The 21,190-nt window shown below is 35.3% G+C and overlaps 2 protein-coding genes across 2 annotated transcripts in view; both read right to left on the bottom strand.

The window, feature by feature from the left end:
- The window catches only part of gak (cyclin G associated kinase), a 39,369-nt gene extending 24,374 nt beyond the window's left edge, over nucleotides 1-14,995 (bottom strand). Inside the window, exons 1-10 of the mRNA XM_052556396.1 lie at nucleotides 14,651-14,995; nucleotides 11,878-11,939; nucleotides 10,764-10,823; nucleotides 10,468-10,582; nucleotides 9,175-9,317; nucleotides 8,266-8,391; nucleotides 7,308-7,397; nucleotides 6,913-7,048; nucleotides 6,684-6,796; nucleotides 3,919-3,991 (exon numbers count right to left, since the gene is read on the bottom strand). Coding sequence (XP_052412356.1) covers nucleotides 3,919-3,991; nucleotides 6,684-6,796; nucleotides 6,913-7,048; nucleotides 7,308-7,397; nucleotides 8,266-8,391; nucleotides 9,175-9,317; nucleotides 10,468-10,582; nucleotides 10,764-10,823; nucleotides 11,878-11,939; nucleotides 14,651-14,792 — 1,060 coding nt within the window. The 5' untranslated portion in view covers nucleotides 14,793-14,995. The remainder of the gene's footprint in view (nucleotides 1-3,918; nucleotides 3,992-6,683; nucleotides 6,797-6,912; nucleotides 7,049-7,307; nucleotides 7,398-8,265; nucleotides 8,392-9,174; nucleotides 9,318-10,467; nucleotides 10,583-10,763; nucleotides 10,824-11,877; nucleotides 11,940-14,650) is intronic.
- Nucleotides 14,996-15,990: 995 nt separating this feature from the next.
- Nucleotides 15,991-21,190, bottom strand: part of sh2b3 (SH2B adaptor protein 3) — a 39,634-nt gene continuing 34,434 nt past the window's right edge. Inside the window, exon 8 of the mRNA XM_052556269.1 lies at nucleotides 15,991-20,314. Coding sequence (XP_052412229.1) covers nucleotides 19,974-20,314 — 341 coding nt within the window. The 3' untranslated portion in view covers nucleotides 15,991-19,973. The remainder of the gene's footprint in view (nucleotides 20,315-21,190) is intronic.

The following is a 21,190-nucleotide window of genomic DNA, read 5'->3' as shown; positions in this document are numbered from 1 at the left end:
TTATTTTTTTTTTTTTCCTTCAGGAATTCTGTGTATTTAAATTTTTCTGGTTATCAAATGAAGGCAAAAAACATTAATTTCAACATTTATCTTTTACTTATTGAAAATTAAGAAAACTGTATTTTTTGACAAACAAAGGGGATTTACTATTAAGATTAAAACATGGAAGAAATGTTGTGTGAAAAAAAGAAAAGATGATGTTCGTTTCATTTTAGTAGTAGTTATAGTAGTAGGATGTGTAAATTCTAATGAAAACTGTAATAGGCGAATTGTTGTCATGTAAATCGGGACTTTTATTTTGACGGGTTGCCGTGAATACCTTTACAGTTCTGTGTATTTGATATGATGCTAGTTTTACTCAAATCAAACGGTCAGATGCTCATCAGATGTTGTTCATGTGTTTATGTCCTCATTTAGTGAGTTTATAGTAGGGATGGGCGATATATCACATGCGATAGTCACACGCATTTCTTCAGTAAAGCCGGTTCCCTGGTTAGTGGTAAATCGTCATCAGCTGCTTTTAAATGGAGCGGCATTTAATAGACAGAGCCGTATATCACTGACAGGCTACGCAATATCGCGTTCATCATCGAAGGCGATTCATCTGCGATAATGAACGCTATATTGCTTAGCTTGTCAGTGATCTATGGCTCTGTCTATTAAATGCCGCTCCAATTATAAGCAGGTGATGGTGATTTAGCAGTAATCACGGAACCAGGTTTACTGACTAGATGTGAATGATCATATCGTTAGATATATCGCCCAGCCCTAAATATGACCCTTGGTATGATATTTAGACTGTAAATTAAGAAACAATATCGAGTGTGTAGTTACGTGAATGGTATCATCACTCTCTGACTGTGTTTACTCAGAAAATCAGAGTGAACTCAGCAGATGGTGACCAGAGGGCCAATCCTCTTACTGAACGCACAGAGAAACCATCTCTTGGGGTAAATATGGGGGCAGGGGTGTGTACGAGGCATTATCTGTTTGTGGACAGTATTATGACACTGTGGTGGTTGGTGGAGGAGGGTTACACTCATGAAACAAGTTACTTGTATGAGTAAGTGTCTATGTAGAAGCACTTTAAGTTATTTGTGTGTGAATTTATGTCATGTAAGAAGTCAATACAGATGATCTCGATGCTGTCTTAAAGAGCTTGTTCAAACTGTGTGTAATGACATGACTGATGCTGCTTTATCCTGTGTCCCTCTCATCTAATATACCTTCAGATAAAAATCTCCCACGAAACAAAGTACTTCTCATTACCACAAAAGCTGGTGTGCCTAAAGCCACAAATCATAGTACATACAGCTTTTCAGCAGTTCAACAAACAGCCAAATTAAGATACGGATGTGCCGGATATTACTTGTGTATATTATTAAATCCTGCAAGTCACCATTTGTAGAGGGGAACTGTGAGAGTTACTTTACACAAGCACTAAAAAGAGGAAGATTCATAATTACTTAAATATTTCACAGCAGAGTATATATGTATACTAACCACCTCAAAATACATTAACACAATCAAAAAATAACTAACCGACCAAAAACATTAAAGTAGGGATGCACCGATTATGATTTTTCATGGCCGATTCTGATACCCGATTTTTTTTTTCTTTAAGCAAACAAACAAGAAAGAAGGAAAGTGTGCATAAACAAGATGTTTATTTGGTATTTAACAGGCCAAACTGGCTTTTGGCTATTGAAAACAATAACCATACCCATCTGAAATTAACGGCAGTAACTGCACAGTAAGAAGACTACATTCAATACAAACATAGATGGTACGGACATCAGCATTAAGCTTTTGTTTTTGAATTGGGTTGAAACTACATAGAACTGGCCTTAAATTAAAAGATTAACTGTAAACATGTGAAATTAAAAGATTGGATTTTAGAAATGCATAGTTCTACAATCCAAACAACACAATCAACACACATTCAATAAGACATTTCTTAATCAGCATTCAGTATTTTAGTTTTTAAATTTGGTTTTAAATTAAGAAAAAAAAGGTCTTCACCAGTGAGACTAAATAAAAGTATGCTATATAAATAAATTATTCCAAAATGTTAAATCAAATAATGTTGGTGCGAATAAAACAAAGATGCAAAGTAGGGCTGCACGATGTGTTGTTTAAGCATCGATATCGTGATATACGAATCCACGACAGTCACATCGCAGGATGTGTGATGTAGGCTGTCGAAGTTGATCCGTTATTCATTAACTGTACGGGCCAGCTGCTCCCCGGCCCTTGACGAATGTGATTCGCGGATTAATTGCACAGCTAAACCATCATAGAGTGAAAGTTTTGACAGGGCAGAGAGAGAGAGAGAGCGCGTGCACAAGCCCCGGCCACACGCTCACCGTCTTCAAACAACACGAGCGCTGTCTTGCTCTCTCTCCCTCTCGGATATTAATCAATTGACAAGATGGTGTCGATGTTTAAATAATTTAAAATGAGAATGGAAGTGTGCTCACCCCATTTTTGTTTTTAAGAAAACATTTATTAGATTTCATAACGCAGTATATATCGCAGAAAAATAAAATATCGTTATGTCATTTTTTCCCAGTATCGTGCAGCCCTAATGCAAAATGTTTCATTCATTCAATTAAACAAATATATTAAGGCTTATGATTCACATCTATATTTTTTAATTGAGCCAATGAAAAATAAATAACTATTGTCTCAATTGAAAAAATACACATGTGAATCATTACCCTAAAATTTATTAAAATGGCAGGTGATTGTTAAATCAAAATTACAAAGTCGATTTAATTTTAAGGTAAAATAAAAATAATCAAACGTGTTTGGCTTTTCAAATGTGCATGCAAGTTCTACTATACAAAAAAGAAAAGAAAAAGCCATTTCAGTTTTGTCACAGTTTAGTCTGTTTTGTTTCTCATCCAACACGTGAGAAGTTGAGCTGAACATCCCTTCGCTGCCTCCGTTTGTGCAGGGTGTGGACAGGTACAGTACGCTCGTGCAGCTTTAGTGCGTGCAGGAAAGGGGCTCTTATTTGTGCGCTAGTACACCAACGGCTGTTCGCTTCCTGCTATCTGTGCCTCAGACATGAAGCTCTGCACTTCCAGTGCTGAACGGCTGCCCGTGTCCTGTGCACAGATTTCGAAATACTTCCACAAAAAGAAAATGATAGCGAATGATTACAATGTAGTCTGTGCACGCGTGTGCACTTCCAGAAAAATCGTCTGGAAAAAAAAGACCAAAAACGCATATTTCAAGCAAAAATTTGCTTGACCGGCCGATTTATGCATCCCTACATTAAAAGTTGCAAAAAATAAACCATTAGAATTAACTATAAAAACCCAACCAAGCAACAAGACTAACTAAAGAAACAATAAAGTAATATATATATATATATATATATATATATAACAAAAACATTAAACACATTAATAACAAGTTGAAATCTGTGCAAGTAAAACAAACAAACAAAAAAAACTAATTAACAACAAAAAAAACTAACTAACTGACCAACTAATAATAATTAATAACAATAGCTAACATATCAACAACAAAATGTAATTAAAAACTATAACTATTATTAACAAACAAAAAACATTTAAAATAACTAATTAACTAACTGTATGCATGTTACAGAACTGAAAATGTAAAAAGGCATCAGAAAACAACAAGAAACCTCTAAACGTAATGCATGTAAACAGGATTTCAGCGCAACAAAAGATCCTATGACAAGATAAGATCCAACAGCACTCTCTTCACTGATGGACTGTTCATCTTTACAAGACGTTTGTAAGATCGTGTGACATCGCTCAATAGACCAGGGCATAATTACAAAGGAACTGTGACATATTTGAATAAAAAGGGGAAGCTACACATCTGCTACAATGAAAATGACTTGCCAAAAAACAAATGCAAAGCGAATGCAGAACTCACCAGCATTGTGTAAGTTGTTGATCTGCGAGGGAAGCTGTGTGCTGTTCCCGAACCCTCCGTTCTGCTCCAGGAGCTGCAGGGATTCATAACCATCATAAACAGACTTCAGACAGTAGTATGAACTGAACAGACTCATCAGGACGGCAGTCCACTGCACACACACATCAGGAGCAAAGCAGGAGACTCCAGAATACACACGCTAGTCAGTAACAGCAGAATATCTTCTGCAGCTTCTGGCTGTTGGTGGTAATCACTTTAATCCAGAGAGAAACCCCTTCTTAACCCAGATCAGATGCATCTAAACCGCCCTCTCCATCATGTGTGCACATAGGAGCATAGCACTGACGATCGCACTCAAACCCTGCTGTTTGGATTCTTTGAACTAGATCATTCATGTGCATTAATCCAGGAATTATTAATCCAGGAGTCGTTCTTTGAGCAGGGAAAGCCCTTGTCCTCCCTCTTGTTTACCAGTCTTTCCTCTGTTTCTGTCTTATGTAGTGAGATCAGTGGCCATTAGGTCAGAGAGAAAACGAGGGATGAGATGCTGCTTTGTCTCCAGGAGGTCAAGGAGGGAGGGAGGGAGGAAAGGAAAAAATATGAGAATGCGAAAGGAAGAGTGCGGGCGGGGTCTCTAAATGGCTCTTCAGAGAGTTGTGATCAGTATGTGGGACTCTGCTCGTCTCTGCGTGTGTGTGTGTGTGTGTGTGTGTGTGTGTGTGTGTCTGAGGGTCAAAGAATGAGGGATTTGTTTCAAATGAAGCACCAAAAGAGCCTCATTCAACTAACCCAGCCAGTCGGGTGATCAAACAGAAGCTCTGAAGGAGAGATTGCAAAAATCTATATAGGGTTGGTCAATCAATGGCTGATGCTGATATTTATATTGTTGATATATAAAGTATTTAAAGCATTTAATCTATTTGTTTATGTTATGCATATTGAGTGCATTATTAAATTACTGACAGTAAGTAGCATGCATTTGTAATATATATTGAATTAGGGCTGCACAATTAATGGAATTTCTAATCGCAATTACAGTTATGGATGCCACAATTATGTAATATATATATATATATATATATATATATATATATATATATATATATATATATATATATATATTAGTAGTGGGCATAGATACATTTTTTAAATCTAGATTAATCTCACTGTGATCTTGAAATTAATCTAGATTAATCTAGATTAAAATGGCTCATTCGAATTCTGCCGAAGGCATTCAGAATGTGTGTTACCCAAATAAAATTGACAAACAGTAAGTCTTTGAGAAGGGGTTTATCAAGCTAGGTGGTGCATTAGAAAAGGGGCTTATCTCCTGTTTCCAAAATGCATCACAAAGTGCTTGAAAAAGCTGTAAACTAATTCCACATTGCACAGGGTGCAATCAACCTTACGCCTGTTTCACACCAATGTTTAAGTTTTTTCAAGTTTGTAGGTGTCAAGGTACAGAAACCAAATAATTAAATGTAAAATAGCACTGGATAGTCTTCAATGTAAAAATGAAATATACAATCAAACCTACATTTATTCAGACACCTTCAACATTTTGCACATTATTACAGTTTTGCTATATATATCAAAAATTATACCTGGTGTCTGAATCATTTTTGGTTTGACTGTTAAAACTACAAAGTTATTCAGTCAAGAGCAGTGAGTGATTTTCATTTTCTTGGATGAACATTACAGCAGCCAGCAGCTAAATTAGGCGCGGTTCCTTTAAGAGACGATTAACGCATCCAATATAATAAACATCCCATTTTTCCCCTCAACTGTTTACTTTCACTTAAGAAATAACTGACAGTTTTTTCGAGCATAATTTCCAAGGTGGATATTTTGTATATATATTTGTCGGCACAAGAGCAAAAATAAGCAAATTCCATGTTCAAGTGTTTTGAGACGCCTTTCTCTGCGTGAGCCCTGAACAACAGAACACCGCGAGTACTTAATTTGGCTCTTTCACATCTTTTTGTTTGTTCAAACTGCGATTTGTATTTGTTCATTCAGGTGCAGGAGGGACTTCAAGGAGAACTTCGCAAAAGAGAGCTCGGTTCAGTGTCGCTGTCCGTGATACGTGGCTCTCTCTCTCTCCGCATCCGCACCGAACACAGCACGCCAGTAACCAGCTGCTCTGTTCAGCTTTTCCACGTCTTGTGTTTGGATGCTTTAATGTTTAAATCGACAAGCGGTACGGCTTAACACACGTGAAAAAGATAAGCTTTCGTGACGATGCGCAGCAGTGGCCCGTCAACTGTCCTGAGTTTCTTTTTAGGCTGGCCTCAGCCAGTCAGTTATATAAAATATCAAGGTGAAAGTCATCATAGCTTGCTTACTATAGACCCAGCTCCCAACCCAACTTTGAGAATAGATTAACGGCGATATTTTTTTTATCGCCCGATAAGAGTCTCGCGTTAACACAGCACGTTAACGGCGATAACGGCCCACCACTAATATATTGAATAAATATTTTAAATATTAAAAAATATATATATTTATAAATATATATATTTGAATAAATACTGATTAATTCATCTTCAAAATATATTATTTTAAATTAACAGCACTCCACCTAGTGCCAGTTACGAAATCTATCATCAGCCATGTTTGTGGATTATGTAAATTATTTTTTTTATAAAAATGTATATATATATTTTTTTTTAAGATTTAGAAAATTATTTATTAAAAAAAAGTTTATTGCAATGATATAATATATGACAGTCACAACACGTTACGTTTTTGTTAGATGTTTGTACCTCAGTAATGGGTGATTTTGGGTTGACGTTCCTGGCTGCAGCGATATCCTGCAGTTGGCTAATAAGCTCATTGATTGTGAGGCGCTCATCTGGGTTGATTTTCAACATCGATCCTGAAACAAACAGACAAGACTTTTGACACACAGCAAATGCACAACAAACAAAAAGATACGATGTAGGAGATTTTTTGGTGAGAGGGAATGTAGTGAAGTTCCTGCAGGACACTTACGGGTGAGCTGGTGAAAGACTGTGTACTTGGTGTCATTCTGAGGAATGCTGTATTTGCCGTTTACTATCTGGAGTTTGGCTCCCTCTTCAAACGGGTGCTGCTTAAAACAGAGCAGGTACAGGATGCAGCCCAGAGCCTAGAGAACAAACCAACACTCTTTAAAAACCACAGAAAGAACAAGAGGAAAAACCTGTTACACTGTAACCTAACCAGGTGGTACGTGAAAATTAAGTGCCTTCCTCACATGGCTTGGACAAAAATGCTTGGCTTCGTAAGCTTTCATTAAAATTTTGCATCAACTTGCTTTGTCTCTAAAATAAATGTCCATATCTTTCCAAATTCTTCCAAATATTAGCACAGATAATGTGTAAAAAGTCCTAACTAATCTAACTCACCCATATGTCTTGTTTCTCATTTATTGGGTAGTTGGAATAGAGGTCAATCATCTCTGGTGTCCTGTATGCTGGAGTCGTGTTTCTAGTAATCTAAGAGATAAAGAGAAAAAAAAGAAAGAAAGAAAAAGGAAACAATTTGTAATTTAGTGGGTCTTCATGTTAAAAGATTGCATGCATGTATTATAATAATTGATGATTAAAGCATGTAAAAACTTGCTCAACAATTTATACTGCTGTTTAAAAGTTTGGAGTTGGAGTGAGATATTTTAAACGTTTTGAAAGAAGATGAATTTTCAGCATCATTACTTCAGTCTTCAGTGTCACATGATCCTTCAGAAATCATTCTAAAATGTTTATTTGCCGCTCAAGAAACATTTTTTTATTAACAACTTTGAAAACTGGGCTTCTTAATATTTGTGTGGAAGCCATGATAAAAAACAAAACAAAAAACATTCTATTCCAAACATCTAGTTTTTAATCAATGTTTTCAAACTGTTAATATTTAAGAAGAAAACTTTACTACAAGCTTTGCTAGAAGATAGTAAAATGCTAAAAACGCTTCTTCATTAGAATGAGCTGCTAACCAAAATGCATTGAATAAACACAACCAGACATCACATGTTCAGAGAAATGGCAGGCTTTGTGGATTGCGTGGGTTTTCAATTTACTAGCAATAACTGATTTAAGACGACCAGAAACCAAACAAACTAATTTAATCAACAAAACAATTAAATCAGGGAATGCTTCCACGGGAAATAGCTAGAGATTTTAATACAATCACCGCAAAATATTTCTCTCAATTATTGTGACAATCCATGAATCACTACCAAAACTACAGCAAAACCAACCAATCAGAGGACAGTAAGTGATGGCAAAGTGACATTCACCTGGTATTAATATTCATGTAGAATAAAGCTAGATGGGCTGCTAGGAGAAAATCATTTGTTGCATGTTTTACCTCGTCTTCCACCATAGATCTCTTGTGAGCAGACCAGCTGTAGTCTGGGTAATGTGCCACGGTGGTGGCGCTGCCGAAGTCACACAGCTTTATAGTGCCCTGATGACTGATCAGTAAATTCTCAATCTACAGAAGAAGAAGAAATGTTATTGAACAATGTACTTAATCATTTTGCACAGATCAAATGAGAGACACACACACACACACACACACATATATATTAGGGCTAATTTTCGATTTTTAAGACAAGTGTTTTGCCATAACAAAAGAAAAACATTACTGCAGGCTTCAACCCGGCTGCATTTATGATTTAGGCAATTCAAAAATCTCCAAGATCATTTTAAATAATGATTCAATCCATTTCAAACAACTGCTCAAAAAATTAAACTTTAAATAGACTTAAGAACAGTCCATGTGTGTTTTTTATTGAACGTAACCGACACTTAGGCTAGGCGGCACTAGGCAGGAATAATTAAAGGCTAGGGCAAATTTATTGGACAGGAAAACAAGTCAATCAACATTTTCGGGGTCCAGAGCAGAGCGTTGCATTAATACATGCATTAATAAATAAATGAAAAAGTAACTAAAATGGAAATAAAATTAAATATAATAAGTAAATATAATATATATTTACTTTTATTATATTAAATATAATAAAATAAAATATAATAAGTATTATTATATATAACTCTTGATAATAATAATAATAATAATAATAATTAAAATTAAGAATTAAATAAAGGCCAAGAAAATGTGTTTATTAAATTAAATTAAAAGTGCTGCAATTTCTTTCTGAATTATTTTTTCTTTTGATTTTGGGGTGAAATGTTTTCAATATTCTTTGTTCATATCTTACTTTGATGTTCTGTAAATAAAGCATCATTACAGGATTTAGCCTGTGGGCCTCACCTTCAGGTCGCGGTGGATGACTGGTGGAGACTGTTTGTGCATGTGCTGCACAGCACGACATGTCTGGTAAAAGATCTTCAGCACTGTGTCACATGACATGGGTCCTCTCTGCTCCACCTTCTTCACAAAATCCACCAGCTGGCCTGCAGGAAACAGAGGGCGGAGGTCAATGTGAACACAGGAAACCCACACCAGTGCCAGAAAGTCAGAAGGAGAGAGTGGAATGTGTAAAGTCAGTCAAGAGCTTCCCTTTCGCTTTTAGAAAAAGCGGTTTTGGCTTTTATCAAGACCAGAGTTTAATGATCATCCAGCAATAAAGTGTGCTAATGTGTGTACAATTTTGATAGCGCTTTATTTTACGATCCTGTTCACCGTACACACTTATTACTAATAACCGTACATCGTACACACTTGTACTTCTTATTGTATTTACAATAACAGGTCCTCAACTTGAACCCACCCCTAAACTTAACCCTAACCTGGTTAGTTACCTAACATTATCAGTACTTTCTAAGGTAAAAACACTACAAGTACAAGGGCACGCACTGTAAAATAAAGTGCAACATTAAAAATGTTGCAATTTTTATATTTATTAGTGATGCACCAAATTTCAGCAACGGTGAAAACTGTGAGTTTTAATGAGCTCTTCTTTGTACCAGTGGACCATTTTGCTAAATATATTCACTATATTACTTATTCATTTTATTTTTACTTAACCTGCTGTCTTCATTATTCAATGTAGTTTTTAATTTATTTGCCATTAGAACCAGCTATTACAGCCACCGTTTCAACAACACACTGGGAATATAAACATAATTATATGATTAAAATGGTGAATTAATAATGGTCTATAAAAGACCCAACAAATATTTTTTTAAGATACATAAATTTAATTCTATTGTCCGATAACAATACTTTAAAATGTGACCTGAATTTGAATGAATTATAATTACATTTGCATTTAAGAAAGGGGTAACACTTTTTTTTTGACAGTCCACTTTAGACATTCTACTAACAGTATGTAACTTTGCAGCTACATGTCAGCTAGCAGTATTAGCTTACTGTCTGCTTAATATCATCTAATACTTTATTTATGTCTATGAGAAACTTTGCAAGTACTGTATGTGTAAACTTATTCTACTAACCCTAAACCTAGCCTAACAGTCTACTCTGAGAGTTTGTGGACAAGTAGTTACAAAGTTACTTCTAGTTAGTAGAATGTCTAAAGTGGACTATCAAAATAAAGAGTTTTCTCCATCATTTTGTAACACAGTGTGAATGGTGTTAACGTACCTCTACACAGCTCTGTGAGGATGAGGAACTCAGCCTGGCCCGTGTCCGACTCTTCCTTACTGATGGACGCAGCGGAGCAGAACTGCACAATATTGGGGTGACCAGACAGCTTTTTCTACACGGAGCACGTGGAGAAGCAGGTTAACCTTTCTATAGCTTTTAGAAATGTTTTTTTTTTTTTTTTTTTTTTTTACTGGGTAATACTCCTATTTTCTTTACAAACTGATGATAGAGAAATGCTGCTCTATGGATGCGAGAGACAGCAATTGTGAAAATAAAACATTTGTAATTATTACCATGAAACAGACTTCCTGAACGATGGCTTTGTTCTTCTCCTCTTCATTGGAGAGAAGTCTCTGCACACAAACATACAAATAAACACAAATTTCAGATCTTTTTTGAACTGCTGTTGTAACTCTTTAGCAAAGCACAGGAAAACTACCAAAGAAAGAAACACAAATGGCTAAAATACCTAAAATATGGGCATAAATAAATGCTTCTAAAGTGAATTTCCTCATTTTCTGTATATATGTTATGTAATGTTATGTAATCTTTGATGTATTTTATTCTAGGCTTATCTAGTGCTTTGGCTTTAAACAACTAAAGATAAATGGATGATGTGTTAAAAGTTATATATGTCAGTACTATTTTAGCAGTATTTACTGGCTATTAAGTGCTGTCAAACGATTAATCGTGATTAATCGCATCCAAAATAAAAGTTTCTGTTTACATAATATATGAGTGTGCACTGTGAGTATTTATTAAATAAACAAACAAACAAACATTATATATACACACACACATACATGTATTTATATATTTAAGAAAAGGTTATGTTTATAAAGTTAACATTTATATACAACATAATATATAAAAATATTCATGTAAATATTTTCAAAATATGTATGTGTTTGTATTTATACATAATAAATATACAGTACATATACATTATGTAAACAAAAACTTATTTTGGATGCGATTAATCGTTTGACAGCACTATTAAAGCGTCCATTAATACAGTTTTTATTTGTAGTTTTATATTATGCTATATTTTAGTTTAAGTTTTAGTAATTATGTTATGTGCTGTTTTCATTTTAATTATTTTTTTAATAAGAAATAGTTTCTAAGGCAACATTACTAATTTCTATTTATCTTTTAACATTTAAGTCGCATATTAATTTAATTTAGCTTTAGCTTTATTTCAATTACCAATTACTGCTGTATGTTCATTTATTGCAAAAAATGCCCTCAGAAAGAGTCTAAAAAAACTTCAGGGGTGTAAATATTGCTCTTTATAATGACATTAATTAATTCATGTCTATGCAGAGCATAACTAACCCATTAGCACATAATGTATAATAGTAGTCAGTATAAAATGAACGTTTATGTGTGATGACGACATCATCATACCTTGAGCGCATAGTCCTTACTGCTACCTAAATCCTGGGCTTCATACACAAATGCAAAGCCACCTATAAGAGAGAAAACATTTTATTATCATTCGGTTTATTTTAGGTTTAGTGATGGCACCAATCTGAATCAGGATCTTGGCCGATTCAGTTTTGCTGACTTGGGACTGTGGCACCAACAGGACATGAGACAGACTCATTTCCGAAAATATATGTAGACTAGTCTAAAATCAGTCTTTTATAAAGGGAAGAAAGAGTTTTCTGATTGTCAGTAATTCACATCCTTTCCGGCATTGTGTTAAACACAACACGAATGAGTCAGTCTTCTAGAGAAGACGAGTAACATACACACAGAAAGAAACGTCTGCCCTCAGCAGTCAACAAACCGAGTGACTGAACTCATTACGTCTGCAGCTATGACACACTACACAACGTTAATGAATCACTGATCTCAGCAATTAACTGTTTGCACTACATTTTATCATCAAGAGTAAGTGCTGTGGAGAAAATACTACACATGGATTTAAAAACACACAGCTAACTGATGTTACATGGCTGAAAAACAAGGAACTAAAAAGAACAGGAGCCAGTTGCATAAACTTCGCCTCTTCATTAGAAACTGTGTGGTTAGAACTAGTCTGACCAACTAGCAATTAGCCAAGAGCTAATTAGTCTTTTCAGATTCAAAGAAATCATTCTATGTTTACACTACGGACTTAGAAAAGTCAGGACCAGTCTTAAAGATTTTATGCAACCAGCTACAGGTGTTAGCATCTTCATCTTAAGACTACAACTAATAATAACAGTAAAATATATAATCATCAAAAAGCTGAAATATTATTGCCTAGAAAATGATGATAAAGTGGAATATTGCAATTTTCAACTATTTAATACCATTCATCAGCAGAAAATGCTGAATGAAGAAATGAAAAGTGTGAATAAGTAAAAAATTGAAAGGTGTGACTATTTGTCAAAAGCTATTTGGCAAGTTGTTAACATGAGCTATTAACCAAAAATGTAAATAATTAAAACTTAAAATATTTTATTTTCCTTTTATTTGAGTTTCCCTGGATGTCATGCAATCATTAACGGCCATTAGAGGAATATGTGAATGTGACATTAAATTATTGAAATATAAAGTGAAAATCTCAGAGCATACTTCAAGTAAATATTTTAGTCAACAGATGTTCAGACTGAAAAAAAAAAAATACAATACAATATATATAGACTGACACAAACACTTTTCTTTGGAATACCATGCACTGATGTGAGAAATATGCTTCATGCTTAAAAAGAAAAATGTATAAAAGGAAGGAAATAGGGATTTATTTATTCATGGAGATATAAAACTAAGAATGACTATTTCATATCACCCAAGCATTTTGTTGATCCACTTCAAATGTTGAATAGAAATACATTATATTACTGCATGGCTCCATGAACAGATGCTGACCGTGTCGGTGTGCATGTCTCCTCATGAACAAAAGTGTCTATGCCAGACAGGTATTTGTGGACACTTGTGAAACAACCCTCAAGTGACCAAAACGGCCTGTAACCATGGCAACGGGTAAATGAATACCAGCGGGCGGAGGGCCGACATTCACACACACCACAGATTTCCAAGGAACAGTCCAAAACAAAGTGAAACAGGAACAGCAAGAGACCCGAGGTAAATATCAAGCATACTGATTCAAAGATTCAAATCTGGACTGTTCTGTTCAAGTGAAACAGAAACTTCTCTGGACACAATTTCCAGAAATAATGGCCAACATTACAGTCCAGAAATGTCATTGTGATGCAAGGAATTAAGAAATAAAATCCCATGTCTGATACAGGAACATGTGATTGATTGTTCATGGATCATCAGTTCAGAGTTCAAACTTCCAACTTTCTGCTTATCAGCCCAGATCTCTAACCAATATGCCTCACCAACACCATGCAAATCATTCCTGTTCACCCAGAATGCCCTCTGTTTCCTGTAGATGTCTACACACCTGAGCAAAGTGAAGGACTGGAGTTATACAGAAAGAGCAGTTATGTTAATATTACATAACCCAACAGATTTCAATAGATCTGACCAAAACACCCCACTTTGACAGATAATAATTCAAATATGAATATACATCACATAAGCAGTAGAGTTATTTGCACAATTCTGACTCAGAATTTAAACAAAGTCATAATGTTTTTATAAAAAGTTGCATCACTTTTTCAATTTTTGTCCCATGGCGAAAACAGACTGCCATAAATGTGACATCATATTTTAAAAAGGAATGAAACCAGTAAAAGAATAAAAATAAATGTTTTTGTACCATGTAAATACCTTGGTGCATGAATACAGTCTGTACACAGGTGCATATATATAAATTCAGTTAAAACATACAGGTGAACTTACGGAATATGAATATTAACTGGATTACCGTGACTATATTCATATAGTTGTGCTAGTGACATAATATAAAAAATAAGTTGCATACATCTGAATGCCTCAAGAATATACAGATTATCATGTGAAACATAAAATGAGTTCATGTCAGGTGTATCAGATCCAAGTGACTTGCTAACAATTTAGCCAGCTAGTTTAAGCCCATTGTCATCTATACGATCACAATTATATACATGTACACTAAACCTAATGTTAATATTTGTGACTAAGAAAACATTACGGACATTCTACAGTCAAAATTAAGAGCTGTTTTGAAGAAAATACATGTAAGTGTCTTAAGCAGAGGTTAGCATGACTAGCCTGGTGCTATTCTGAATGAGTCTTTTACCTTCCGCGATGACTCGTTTGATCCGGAGCTTCAGGTCTCCGAGCTCCACCACTTGACCGACGAAGTCGTTCTGATCCCGGCTGGCGGCACCGGATCCGCCGGGCCCGGCCAGGAAATCGAGCGCTGACTGGAGCAGGGACATTTTGTCCCTATTTTTCTGTTGCCCCTATTAACCGGAACCGGCACCGGATGGAGAACAAGTGCACTAACTCAGCTAGTGGCGTGACAAGATAACAGAGCGTTAATTTGGGTTTAAAAATCTCTTTTTCTAAGATGAAAACATCTCGAGTACTAGTTCCGGTCGACCTGCTCTATCTCAGCGGTATTTCCGCAAGCTGCTGACGTCACACACACACACACACACACACACACACACACGCACACAAACGAGTTGCTTTCAAACTCTGCTGTTTTGGCAGGTCGTCGTCCATCAAAGTCTACGTCAAATGTTTAGACTAGTAAATATGTCTCAAATACTGTTATGTACAAGTGATGTCATCAGACGGTGAAAGCCTACGGAAATTCATGTATCATGATAGTTTTTATATGGTAATACCACAGTAACGTTACATGGTCCCACACCCAGAAACATTCCTTTTGGTACTATACCCATAGACTGTATAAAAACAGACTATACCTTTATAGAAAAACACTGTGCCATTACTTTAAATATGCCATAGTAAAGTACCATTGTACATTTTTTGAAGTGTTGTTATCAAACAGTGCCATAGTACACTGACATCTAATAAGGGTTGACTTAAAAATTAATGTAATAGCCTACAATCATAAGTGATTAAAAACAATAGGCTATAGCATATACTGTATCAAACAATATATCGATACCATACATCAATATTTTAGTCACTTAGATTGTTAAGTATTAGCATTATTCTCCCTAATACTAGTGCAGGAATCATACAAGATTTAAATATTAGAGTTTCTTGTGTACTGCCATGAATATATGCTAATATTGCATTACAGACTAATAATGTGAAAGAATGACTCATTAATGTAACAGTAAAACAGGGAATCATGAAATATATTATGACTAATATTTATGGTCCTGAAATTGATGATGTTGTTTTCTTACTTCTATGCAAAATATAGTTCTATATAATTGTTGAAAAATACATTAATATATTAATCAACATAATTGATTAATACACTCATTTAAGAAAAGGCTTTATTGCAAAATATTGTTTTATGGCTCCAAAATTAAATGACCTCATTTAACGATCAAATTAGTGTCTAGAGCAATCTGAATCTGCGTAAAACAATAATTCTTCTATTTTTTTTTCTCATCACAGAACAAACTCATAAAAAAAATCAAAAATACTTAGTGGATTGAAACATTAACTTTATTTTTTTCTTTAAAAAAAAAAAAGATCAAAAATACAGTCGATATAATTTAATATGCATACTGCTACATGGAAAGTAACTAGAAAGTTTGATCAGAAAGCTGTGATGGAATGGTTAAACTAGCTGAGGGTGAAGCCCAGGGGTTTACAGTGCTCTTATACGTCTCATAATAACAACAGTATAGAAAGAGAAGACATACATTCATCAGCTGAACTTTGAGGGCCCTCAGATGCGTCTCTGAAGCAAAGTGGTGCGGTTCGGAGCATGCATGTACAAAGCATCTCAACACGCACAACACTGCTCCAGGATCACATCGGCCCATTTCAGTCACTATAGAACAACACAAATGACTTTTGAGATGCACTTTGTCAACATGACCCGAGTGGAGGAAGAAATTCATTACCAGACAATGCAGTTGTTTTATATTGTTTTAGTTTTTTTTTTTCTGATCGAGTCAGACTTATGAAATTTAATCTGTACATATTACAAATCATGTTAGAAACAACGTACAAGTGTTTTATATAATTACAAAAAGACATTCCGGGTCATTTGCAAAGCAGCAGTCATTTAAACAACACTTTGCTGATTGAACACATCACTTATTAGTGGACGTGCACGTCAACGACACAAGTAATTAAGAAAACCAATGGTCTAACTCCATTTGCTCAATGCTGCTCTCAAACACCGTCCAATCATTAAAAAAAAAAACAGTCCACAATGCAATGTGAGGTAGTGATACACAGGTACAGTTCACACTTTCATATCATGTTAAAAAAATATAGATATTTGTGTAGAGTGTAGAATGTGGTCGCCTGTTCCTTGCCACATAGAGGATTATGAAACGGTTCTTTGTGGTATCGAGGCTTGTTGAAAAACGAAGAAGAAATGGCTGATAAAGATCTGAAGAGCAAGAACAGAACGTATTGTAGCACAGACCGGATTCTGCAGCAAAGCAGAAGAGAAGGAGAAAGTATATAAAGCTTTCTTGCTTTGGATCATTAATTGAAACTCACAAAACCTTTCACCCCACAACAAGAAGAAAAAAATAAATATTATACTGAATGAAGCCTAGGACCATTATTATTTATTTAGCATTGTAATGCTTCCTGTAATTCTCTCCGACCATAAAAAAAGAAAAATAATAATATATACAGTGGGTACGGAAAGTATTCAGATTCACTTAAATTTTTCACTCTGTTATATTGCAGCCATTTGCTAAAATCATTTAAGTTATTTTTTTTTCCCACAATGTACACACAGCACCCCATATTGACAGAAAAACACAGAATCGTTGACATTTTTGAAGATTAAAAAAGAAAAACTTAAATATCACATGGTCGTAAGTATTGCAATCGAGGGATAGATGAATGTGGCCAAGTACAGGGATATCCTGGACGAAAACCTTCTCCAGACTGCTCAGGACCTCAGACTGGGCCAAAGGTTCACCTTCCAACAAGACAATGACCCGAAGCACACAGCTGAAATAATGAAGGAGTGGCCTAACCACAACTCCCTGACTGTTCTTGAATGGCCCAGCCAGAGCCCTGACTTAAACCCAACTGAGCATCTCTGGAGAGACCTGAAAATGGCTATCCACCAACGTTTACCATCCAACCTGACAGAACTGGAGAGGATCTGCAAGGAGGAATGGCAGAGGATCCCCAAATCCAGGTGTGAAAAACTGGTTGCTTCTTTCCCAAAAAGACTCATGGCTGAATTAGATCAAAAGAGTGCTTCTACTAAATACTAATACTAATTCAGGCAAAGGGCCTGAATAATTAGGACCATGTGATATTTCAGTTTTTCTTTTTTAATAAATGTGCAAAAATGTTTTTCTGTCAATATGTGATTTTTAGCAAATGGCTGCAATATAACAAAGAGTAAAAATTTAAGGGGGTCTATATACTTTCTGTACCCACTGTATATATAATATATTCAAATTTTATATATTTACTTATATATATTTATATAAATTTATATTCAAAAAATTCAAATAAAATTACTGTATAGTAATATTGAAACATGGAAATAATCATGAATACTGAAACAAATTTATGGTCCTAAATTAATTTAGAAATATATATATATATATATATATATATATATATATATATATATATATATATATGAATAATTAGGCATTATTTTAATTCTATTTTTTTCTTTTGACTTGGTGAAATGTGAGATTCGCCAAATTATGTATGAATGAGAAATACTTGGGTGTCTGCACTTGATACAGATTTGATTATTGTGGTAGTGTTAAGCCACAAATATAGACATTCACAATGATTCAAAAAGAGTTTGTTTTTTTTGTAATACACTTACTGAAAAACAATGGATAAATAGCTTAAAATCAACTATTTAGGGTGTCAGATTTGGCTGCTGTTAGTTTAAAAGTAGTATTTACACAGCTAATGAAGCTGTGAAACAGGTTAAAATGTGTTAAAGCAGACAGAAAGAATGAATTCACAGGGTAAAACAAATTCATTATTGAGGCATAAAACAAATCGTACTGCTGGTCTGATTTGGTTAATTTTACTCTTTGGTCAGATGAAATTGTAAACCTCTAGAATCCAAGATAACAAGACTCGCTGTGTTGACTGTAAAACTGTGGTTCAACGATCTATATTATTATTATTATTTATTTATTACATAGCAAAACAAAGAAACCTGTGTATTACTACAAATGAACATGAAATAAACAATTTGAAAGTGTGTGTGTGTGTGTGTGTGTGTGTGCAACCAGACTGAAAACGATTCGAATCTTTTGGATGTTTACCACCGTATTTACACCAGACACCTGCGACAAAACTAAATGACTCCGGAGCCGTCTACACTGTGAGCCCCTGATGTGGACACCCCATTTCTCCATTTCTGACTCAAGACACATAGAAAATGAAGTGATTTTAATAATAATAATTAAAAAAAAGCTCATGATGTTTCTGATCTCACATGATTATGTATGTATCCATATATCTATGCAGTTTTAGGAATACTAACATAATATTAACTATAAAATTATTCACATGAAAAATTTATTTTGTAATTTTATATTAAAAATAAAGATTTTTTTTCCTGTCTGATTATATTGCTATTTGTCTTAATTGCTGAAACTTACTTAAAACATTTTTGTTTTCCGACCATATGAAAATGCAGTTGTAAAATTAATGATATGGTTAATCATATGCAAAATCAAATTCTATTTTGGATAATTTTGTTAATTTACTTAAGATAACTAGATAACTCTGTTTTGTAAAAAAATTTAATTGTGTTAGCTGTATTTTTTAACCTAATCAAAATAACCTAATGGCAGACTGACTGAGATTAATTGGAATGCACAATGAAAAAACAATTTTTGAGAATTTTTGAGAATCTGTTTTTGCAAATGAATTCTTCATATGCAGTTGTAAGAATACGAACGTAAAATTTGTTATCAAATGAATTACATGCAAAATCAAATTTAATAAAGTATTTAGTTAGAAAATTAATCACTTTTTTTTTGTCTGATCGACGAACTGATTTTATTTTCATTTTAGTAATCATCGATTACTAAAGTCTAGCCTTGAGATTGCAGCTGATTGTGAATGTATCCAGTGTAGACGGCCTCAAGTTGTCGCGATGTCCGCTTCCAGTGTAGACACGGACATGTTTGACTCCACTCTTGGTTTGTGTTCCACTTACTGACCAGCCATCGCGCAATGTTCCCATCCAGCAACTCCTCTGAGCTATTCTACAACACACACCGATTTGATAGTGACACATCTGTATAATACATTCACACGGTAGACACACGGCAGGTCTACGGCAGTATCGTTCACGCACAGGTGCCTCAATCCTGAGTCTCGTGCGCAATCTCACACAACTCCTTTCTCCGTTTGGCTACCGGATGCTCTCCGTCTGGCTGGGAATTCTGGAGCATTTTTCCTCTGTTACTTCTTTTGTTCTTTTTCAACCTCTGTCTCTGTCAGAAGAACATGTACTGGTTGTCGATGGCTCTCTTGCGCCCCCTGTCGGGCGGCTCCAGTTCGTAGTCAGAGTCTCGGTTGGCCAGTAGGGGCGGCAGCGGGTTGGGGTGGCGGAGCAGGTTTCTGCGGCCCACCGACTCGCTCCGGCGCAGGGGGACGGGAACGGGGCGGTCTGGAAACGAAGAGGGCGTGTGATGCGGGAGCGCGGATAATGCTGACGACTGGGCTGTGGAGGGGCTGGAGTGAGGGCATGAATCCGGACTACAGTGAAGCAGACTTGGCTCTGAGCTCCAGCGAGAGAAGGGCACCAATACCGGAGAGCCGACAGCCGAACTCTGACCTACAGAGATGCAACAGAGAAAGCACTTCATTAACACAACACTGACAGAACACATAGCCGCTACAAAAATTCCTAGTTTTCATTTTGCAATTTAATGTCATTTTAGTTTTTCCCCTTATAAATGTAGAATCTCAAATTGTCCCATCCAACTCAGTACTTTAGCAGAAACTCACTCTTAGAATAATACACTTACAAATAATACTAATCAAATTTGAAGTTCACTCTTTTGATTCGTTAAATTCAGTTTCCAGAACTTTCCAGTTACTTTCCTTTTTTATTTTTACTTCCCTAATAAAAGCCCTCTGTTGTCCTCAGTGTGAAAAGAAATGATACAAATCGACTATTTTAAATCTGACAATAAACCTTAATAACTGTATTACACTCCCTGTATCCCATAGAGGGCATCATCCTCACACTCTCAAACTCTGCATCCTCTACAAGTATCTCAGAGTGCGTTTGGACTTTGAAGTAGGAGCACAAAATAGGGCAGGTTATTAAAATGTGTATTTGCATGTGTGTGATAAAACAGGCTCTGTGTATGTGTGTGTGTATTCTACAGCTTGTGAGGGAGGGACTGCAGGAAACAGAAACTTGATGGGAGATAAGTCACAGAGTCTGCACTTCTGATGATACAGGTACGAGTGTATATGGACGATTGTGTGTGTGTGTGTGTGTCTTTGAGAAAGTGCATGTTTCCTTGTGTCAGGTCTCTCTGAACTACTAAAACCCATCTAAACCACACAGCATAAGAGGAAAACAGATCCTGTTGAGCTGTGTGTGTGAGACACAGAGACAGAAAGAAATCAAATGCATGTTTGCATTTATGATCATTTATAGATAAATAACTGCTATGTAATATATTATTTGATTATATAT

The sequence above is a fragment of the Carassius gibelio genome, chromosome B5 (genome assembly GCF_023724105.1).
Source record: "Carassius gibelio isolate Cgi1373 ecotype wild population from Czech Republic chromosome B5, carGib1.2-hapl.c, whole genome shotgun sequence".
NCBI lineage: Eukaryota > Metazoa > Chordata > Actinopteri > Cypriniformes > Cyprinidae > Carassius > Carassius gibelio.
The sequence above is the reverse complement of the archived record's forward strand: the minus strand, read 5'-3'. Positions and strand labels throughout refer to the sequence as shown.